Here is an 8,650-nt window from a genome sequence, read left to right on the forward strand (position 1 = left end):
GCGGTTTGTTCTTACGGGAGTCGTGATGTCCGTAGCCGGGGGGCTGCGGGGCTTCCCAGCGGCACCGGGAGGGAGCGGCGAGATTTGCTTCCCTTGTCGCCAGGTCTGAGCTAATCGGAGCGGCAGAGGAGGCGACATTTAGGAAGCAACGAGGGTATGGCTTAGCGCAGCGCTGGCTTTCCGGAGGTCGCGACTCTCCCCGCCGTGCGATGTTTTCCACCGCGCTTTCCTCCGGGGCAGTTCCCCGAAGTGTCCCCTCGGCCCGGGCAGGCCCCGAGGTGTCCGTTCTCAAGGCAGCACAGCGTTCTGAATAGTTTATCTTCCCACAATAAATCGAAGGGGAACCGAGTTTGATCCCTTCTGCATTAGAGACAGTGAGGGACTGTGAATCGCACTGCTGTTGTTTGGGATTCGGACATTCTCATGTGAAGGTCTTCTGTTTGGGGTTTGGACATTCTCATAAGGGTCTTCAAGATTCTGTAAGTTCTTAAGGGGTGTTGGATCAAAAAGTAAAGTGAGGACTCATCTGGAGTTACCTCAGCAATCTCAGAGTTAGAACAACAGTGAAAGAAAATAATTTTCTTCTCATATTTCTCACTTCTGCCAGGGCACATTCCTTCGGTGAGACAGCATGAGCCCAAAGGGCAGGACCGGGCCTTTCCGCCTGAAATAACTCCCCTAAGTAGTGATTAGCAGCAACACTGCCTTTACCTAAACAGTGAGTGCAGGCAGCTAGCAGTTACATGTAACGTGGCTAATGGCACTCTTTTCTCTTTTTTAAGGCAACCCAGGACTACCAACAGCAGTTAATATAACTTGGTCTTCAATCAATTTTAAAACCATACTGAAGTGGCAACCAAAACCATCGGGTTACTTCTACACCGTAGAAATACATGGGTAAGTGACATGGAGGTGTGTACATCAGTGGCAATTGAAGGAGATGTGTCTGGAGTGTTTGATTATTTCTGAGACAGAATGTATCAGGAAAAGAGCTCGCTTCTAAGGAAATTGACAACCCAACTGCTAGCACTTCTTTATATCTGACCGTAACAATATCCCACTTTAGAAATGGGAAGCTGAGCTTTAGATTGGTATTTCAGTCCTGGGGTGAGGTGTGGCTCCAGCTACATTAGAGATGTGTGCCAGCATACTGGAAGAATTTGACATCTGATCTGACATGTATTGCCATGTATTAGACACATTCATGTTTTTATGTCTGAACTCAGTCTTTGTTCTTTAGTCTCAGGAGTTGTCTGATAAATATGAGTCTGAATTTTCTAATCAGTGATTCACCATAATGTATGTTTAGTCTTGCTGGGTAATACTAAAAATTACCTTTGTTCATCTAGCTCTATCAAGACTTCCTCTGTCATCATGTTTTATAGAAACTATGAAATATTACAGCCATAAAAACGATCAGCCTGTGTGAAGTGTCTGACACCTCTGCTGCACAGAAGCTTCAGTGAAGTTCAGCAATAAATCTGTGCTATTCTCAGCTCCCTATTAATTCATATATCATTAATAAACATACCCTGAAGGGAGTCTGCATCATCAACTCTCCCACTTGTAATGAAGATGTGGTACTGTGTATAAAAGTTCCCTAGAAATGAGAGCAGTCTCATGACTAATGGATGAAATACCAATGCGATGGTCTAATGAGCTCTTTTATTCTTTAGGCTAAGGGAGCAATTAAATGAATAGACTTAAAAGCACGCTCTTAGCAGAGTAGCACAACCTAGCTTAAGAGTTCAGTCTTACAAAGAGACAAGTGCAGGACACAGAACCTTATCTAGCACCCTGCAAGTTGAACTGTTTTATGAATCTGGAGTTTATTTTGCTTACGAAATATTGAAGTCTGTTTGCCCAAGGTTTAGCGTAGAATCAGGTATAGTTCTGATATGGAGGAACTTCTTTAGACAAGATGTTCCTATAGACAACTTGCACTAAAATGTTTTCTTTCTCTTTCATGTACATTTGTTTGATCACCAAGATCAGATCTCTTCTGTCCTTTTTCAAAACATTATTAGGATGCAAAGCGGCCATTAAAACTTTTTTTTCCCTATGCCTTATTCATTATTTCTCAAATGAATCCTGTATTCTTTAAAATCAAGAGAAGTTCATAGAGGTAGTGTTTCTTACAATATTTTTTCTTGCTTCTGTAACGTAATACTGCAAATAAAATTGCTGCTAATATCTTGTTCTTAGAGACATTTGTGCCTGCATAAATGCAAACACAAGTGACACAAATGAGGCACTGTTACATTAAGCAATTATTCTACATGGCAGCAGAGCTTCCCAGGATAACTCGTATTTTTTAGGCAATGATCTTTAGATGCATTAGTGAACAGGGATAGCATTTTCAATGTGATTTCTATACCTGTTTTTTTGTTTTGTTTTCATAAATCAACTGAAAACCTCAAAAGACATCTTTGTATAATTACTATGGCTTATGGTTTTTTTTACTTGTTTCTTCAATGCGTTGTGAAATATACCTGGGCACAACTGTGGTTTGTTTTTGTGTTTTTGTTTTTTTTTTCCCTTCTGCTTCTCACCCTACTATACCTGCAAGGCCATTCCACTGACTGAGGGAAGTCTGTACAATTTGAGGGAAAAAAATGTTTTTAACATGTATAAGTAGCTTGTGAAAGTCTTCTTGGGAAGTGTTGACACTTCTTTCTTACTCTTTTCAGGGAGACGTCTGATACCAGAAAAAAATGCATAATGACTACAGAAACAGAGTGTGATGTTACTGATGCACTCCGGAATGTAAAGGAGACCTATACAGCACATATATTATCTGTAAAATCCTTGGTGGAGGATAACTTTGAAGAACCACTTTTTGCAAGCTCTGAAAAATTCACACCTTATAATCAGAGTAAGTAGAATTCCCAATTAAATCTTTTCATTAACTTCCTTTCAAGATGATTTCCACTGACTTAAACAAGGTTTGGATTTGGCCTAAAGCTTTCTCCTGTAGATTCTACAGATATCTTAGAAGATGACATTCAGGCATAAAGCTTTCTCTCCCTATTGCAGAGCAGTGTGTAAAATTTTAGTCACTACTTGTTTCTCACTGCATTGTACACCATTTTATTAACATTGTGTACTAGATACAGACACTTGTTAATAATCCTGTGCTGCCTTGGCTGTGTAAACTTTTCTGTTTGAGAAGGGAAGGGAGTAAAGGAAGGAAAGAGCATATTATGTAGGAAACAGTAGAAGTACAGAACAGCCAAGAATGGGGAAAAAAGGTGATGCCAGTATTTTAATTCAAAAAATGATTTTTTAGCTATTATTGGAAAACCAGAGATCCAACACTACACGCAAGAAGATTCCAAACTGAATGTTGTGTTTCGAGATCCACTTACGCCATATATGTTTTCTAATGGAAGCTTTCAAAGCGTTCGAGATATTTTCAAACACGACCTGGAATACAAACTCTATTACTGGAAAGATCAAAGTTCTGGAAAGGTAAGGCCTTACTCTGCTTTTCTACGTATTCTGGAGATATATAATAGCTATATAATTTTTCTGCTACCTTAAAAGCATGGGCATTTTTGCAGAGGACCTGAAATGAGAAATGTTTTTTTTCCTTTACAGAAAGATGCAACAACAAAAAGCCATATGTTTGATATAAGTGTTGACAACAAAAATAACTATTGCTTCTACGTACAGGGAATCATTCCCTCTCGCAGAGAAAATCGTAATGGACAAGAAAGCATGGTGCTTTGTACCACTATAGAAAGAACTATTTTAGATGGTATGTATCTAGTGAAGAGTGTTGTTCTGCCTTCAGCATTCCAACAGAAAGACACTTCAATTTTGAATGTATTTTATAACTCTATAAAGTGTGACACCTAAGTTATAAAGTGAACTTACATAGATTCGTCTTCAGCTAGCTGGAGTTGGTGGTAGGATTTTGCTAAACTGCTTGATTCAGTTTTAAATTGTCTGAGCTATTGACTGGTCATGAGAGTTTCAGGCCTCTGCACTACATTTTGGCTTTGTTTTTTTTTTGTTTTGTTTGGCTTTTTGTGTGGTTGTTTTTTTTTCCCCTCACTGTTTCCCTCAGATCCTCCCGATATAAGTGATCCCATAGCAAGTGCAAGTGGTTAATTATCTCTAAAGCATAGGAGTGCTGGAAATCTGAATGACAACATTTACACCGATTTGTAATTTGAACTGAAATTTATCATCTCAAAAGCAGAAGATGAAGCTAAGACTTTCTTTAGTGTTACACTGCCATATTAGCTGACAGACTGCTCATAAATATGTGAGCAGACAGTGAATCAGCCAGTTTTATTCCAGCCTGAATAACACTTTTTTCATTATAAAGTCTTGAATATTTATTAAATAGCATCACAGTACTATCGTGTTTGTTTTCTCTCCATTCGATGAAGCAACTAGGACATTAAGCAGAGAGCATCTTACGAAGTTTGCTTTCTAATTAACTTTATTATCTAGAATATATACTTTTATATGTCAAAATAGTTAAATTCTATGTTACAATTTAAATAAGAATCTTTTTTATTGGTACTTTCTAGCTTGTAACATAGAAAAAAAAATACTCACTTGGACTTAGTTTCACAGAGATAATGCAGAGACGGAAGGAATGATTTTACCTACTCTTGGTATTTTGTTGTACTATCTGGATTAAAACCTACTGTGAACCACATGAAATAAAGCTTTAGCTCAGTTCAAAAAATTCATTTTAAAACAAATTCAGTTCACATTGGGATGATTATTCTACTTCTGTGGTACCACGAAATACAGAAACAGTTTTTAGTTCAGTGTAAGAATTTATAGGAGTGCGATATGTCATCTCTGATAACTGAACCTTGCATTTTTTTCCCCAACACTACAGAATATGGAGCAGAAGTCTTTATCATCATAGCAGTGTTAGCAATTGCAGTCCTTGCTCTCACCATTGTCCTAGCAGTGATCCTGTGTAAACGCAAGAAAGCAAAACCTGCAAGAGAAAAAGAACCACTTAACGGTGTCTAAGGAAAAACTATTGTGGATACTCATGGAAGACACAAAGGCAAGAAAAAAAGATGGAGCCTTTAGTCTCTCTGGTACAGGAAATTTGAAGCTAAAACTTTTGGTGGACTCAAAGATCCATTAGACAGTGACAGATTAAAAAAAAAAGCCACAGATACCAAGAAGCCCCTGTCTCCACTGTCTGGAGGCTGGAAGAATATTTTGGTGACCAATTGCAACATGATTACCCTCCTCACGCATTCTTCTCAGCTAGAATCAAATGAATCTCTGATTTGACCAAGTACTTCCGGAAGTATAAGCTTTACTGAGCCAGAAGTCTTACGGTACTTGTGAGGGGAAAAAACACTACATTTGAAAAATGTCCTTTACTAATGAAAAGAACCATTTTTCTGTTTCTGTGAAACAAAACCTCTACTTATCTGACTTTCTTACAACATTATTAACTGGTGAAATGATCTGTTAGTTCAGATGGTACGAAGAAGCTACTGCTATTTCTGCACTGCTTGGATAAAACTATCTTGGTTTGTCTATCTTTGGATATATACAATCAGTGCTAAACAAACAAATTAGTGTATTGGTGACCACTAATTAACGCTTTTGCACTGTTGGTTCTCTTAAGTGTTAGGGTAAACACAGTTTGAGGGAATAGTAACTCATTCCAGGCAAACACTGAATAAGTAGCAGTAGTTACTGCATTTTGAACTTTATTCAAAACTAAATGGTAAATCAATAGTTTATGTATTATAGATTCAAATCATCTTGGTGATGGAATTCAGAGGTACGTTTTGCTATGACTGTTCTAATATTTATTTTATGGATGACAATCTAATTTTTATACTGGTGATACCTGTATTTATAGTAATTTATAGTTTTCTAGTGAAATAAAGGTGACTGGGAAAATAAGACTTTCTCTTTTTTTAAATTGGAGGACAATATTCATTCTGGAACTCAAGTTAAAAATATGTTTAGGAAACTTGCAACTGAAGTTTACACAAGTTTCAGAAATCTAACTAAGATCATGTGAAATAAATCAGCAGGGCATCTACTACCTGTAAGGACAAAAATATGAGAAGCCATACTTCGTGAACTAACAATAGGTTTTGAAGAGTCCCAAGTTGCTATTCAGCTTTCTGTTTGGGTAAGTGATTATTCAGGATCAGCTTCTTAATCTAATGGAAAGTATATTGGATGCCCATCTGGATGTTTGCTTAGGGATTCCAACACTGATACCTGCACCGCTTTTGATAATAGTGTTCAGTCAAGACAGTATGGGGCATGGCCCAAAGCTGACAACTGCTGCAACATTCTATTGCTGCTACTAACAATGAGGATAGCCAAAGCAGAAAGCAATAAATAAACAAACAAGCAAGCAAGCAAGCATCAAGCAGTTCACAAGTTCACACTTAAGGGCTGTATACCTCAAGGCTGTGTATGTGCCTTTGAAGAGGATACCAACTGCGTTTATAACTAATAAAAAGAATGATTATCCCAGCCTATCTACTTTTACAGATTACATTTGCTATTTGTTATTCTTACTACACAGAAATCATTCATATGGATTATGAGTCCTGTGATTATGCCCGAGTAGTTAACAGACATTTGATTTGTTCTTGAATTCTGTTATTTACAAGGAGAGAAGAAAACTTTACTTAATATTGAGCAATAAATGCTTAATACATTTTCTGCATAAGCCTTCTTTGGAAAAAGAATCTTACACCAGCAATCAGAAGTATGAGAGTGTGTGGGTGTAAACTTAAAAGCATTCCAAAGTTGTCATCATTACTCCCCTGTTCCACTTCATTAGTTTCATTCAGAGTAGAGCTCAGGAAAGGCAAAAGTTCATAGGAAAACAAAAGCCCACAGGAAATAGCGTAGTGTTTATTAAACCGTACCATGCATTTGATTATCTACATAAAACAATGTTATAAATTATGCTGCGTTAGCTAGATTTTTCATTTGCTTTCAATATAAAGGTTGTTTTTATTAAAAGAAAGAAAGAACACCCACAGATTACAAACAGTGCCTTAAATGGTGTAAGAACGGCCCACTGCTGCACAAGTCTTGGAAAGCCATGGCATTTCTGCTCCCTAGCTACAGTACTTTACAGCCTCAGCAATGCTCAGTAACCAGAGTTACGAGGCCTACAGATTGCATTTGTAAAGTTTTCTGGCTGTTTGAGAAGACATTTGAGAATGGGGCTTTTTCCCTCCCCCACCTCTCCCGCAAAGCTCAGTGGATCACTGCATACAGCTCATGCAAACTGTTCTAATGCAGAGGTTTAACTTTCTCAGTATTGTCGCTAGGATGAAATACTAGATCATATCTAGGGCACACACACAGGGCCAGCTTCAGTGCTCTACAAATATTGGACAGAGCCAGCCAGGCAGGGAATTGATGTTACAAGGCTTTTCCTACATACTCTAGTTTCCAGGCCTATTTTACAAACACATTTCTGCCTCCACATGGGTTACTACTGATACTCCTAATTCCCCATCTTCTGCTTTGCCTCCAACTATTCCAAGAGGAGAAAAACATTTGCACACTTCCTTGACATAACACTTGTGCAAATGAACGTGTAGCATGGCATACTGCAAAAAGCCACTATCATTTTACAATATTGCTTTAAATTCAAATTTTTCTTCACACAAGCAAAAACAGGCTGATGTGATGCTAGCTTACTGCCAGCTCTAAGACCACTGTGAGCAATAAAATGACTGCATTACTTCAAATGAACAGCTTTAAAGACTTAGATACGGCTGCAGGCAGCTTAGCCAATCTATTCCTAGCAGCTTTTCAGTGTGAGAAGGGTGCTGCTGAGAGGCACACAACAATAAGAACACGATTATAAGCTTAACTTGGATCACTGTTCATGTGGCAGGACAAAGTTTCTGCACTGAGTAAGAACAAAACAGCTAAAATATTCTCCTCTTATTTTCCAAGTTAGTACTGATTGCTGCACAATTTTAGAACTCCATAATACACAGGAACAAGTAGGCTTTTGAGAGGACCAGACAAGAGTCAGTTCATCAGTTTGCAGTTCCTCAGTGGTTAGCTGCTACACATAAGAAAGCTTCCTATAGCCTAGGTTTGTCACTCTAGGAGAGAAAAGTCCTGTGCTGGAGCTTTGTTGATGGGTTTCTGTGTGAGTTTTAACTCCTTTCTCAAACACAAAGAACAATCTGCTAGACAGGGCAGAAACAGGAGCTGAAGATCTTTCCAAAACCACTCTGTCTGGTGTTACTACACCATCTGCTCTCCTGTGTAGTACATTCACATCCTTAACACAGAGAATCTTCACAGAAAGGTGTCCCTTCCTTATATACTATTGTAGGCGCCCTCCAGTGTTGCACAGCAGGTCACTTAAAAAAGCTCAGGGTGTAATGAACAGGACAGATGCACTGCAAAACTGTTTTTCCTTCTACCCTATGATGGGAAATGTTAGATTCTTCTGCTTCTTTTGGCACGAGCTCTAGAATCAACCCAAATAGCTCAATTCAGTATCTTCCAAAAGGGCCCAGAGGAGCACCTACATCTCCTCCTGCAATTCCTCAGCAGGTAACTGTAAATGAATTAGGCATTTTCATAGAAAGATTTGCCTCAGGGTCAATTTCTTTCAGTAAAATCTGCTCATACTTGGGGGGGGAAAAAA

At 38.4% G+C, this 8,650-nt stretch overlaps 1 protein-coding gene across 1 annotated transcript in view; it reads left to right on the forward strand.

Moving 5' to 3' along the window:
* F3 (coagulation factor III, tissue factor) overlaps positions 1–5,168 on the forward strand; it is a 7,775-nt gene extending 2,607 nt beyond the window's left edge. The window contains exons 2-6 of the mRNA XM_031554947.1: positions 783–897; positions 2,691–2,875; positions 3,290–3,471; positions 3,601–3,760; positions 4,865–5,168. Of these exons, the coding sequence (XP_031410807.1) occupies positions 783–897; positions 2,691–2,875; positions 3,290–3,471; positions 3,601–3,760; positions 4,865–5,004 (782 nt within the window). The 3' untranslated portion in view covers positions 5,005–5,168. The remainder of the gene's footprint in view (positions 1–782; positions 898–2,690; positions 2,876–3,289; positions 3,472–3,600; positions 3,761–4,864) is intronic.
* Positions 5,169–8,650: the final 3,482 nt, after the last annotated feature.

Source organism: Meleagris gallopavo, chromosome 10, assembly GCF_000146605.3.
Source record: "Meleagris gallopavo isolate NT-WF06-2002-E0010 breed Aviagen turkey brand Nicholas breeding stock chromosome 10, Turkey_5.1, whole genome shotgun sequence".
Lineage (NCBI taxonomy): Eukaryota > Metazoa > Chordata > Aves > Galliformes > Phasianidae > Meleagris > Meleagris gallopavo.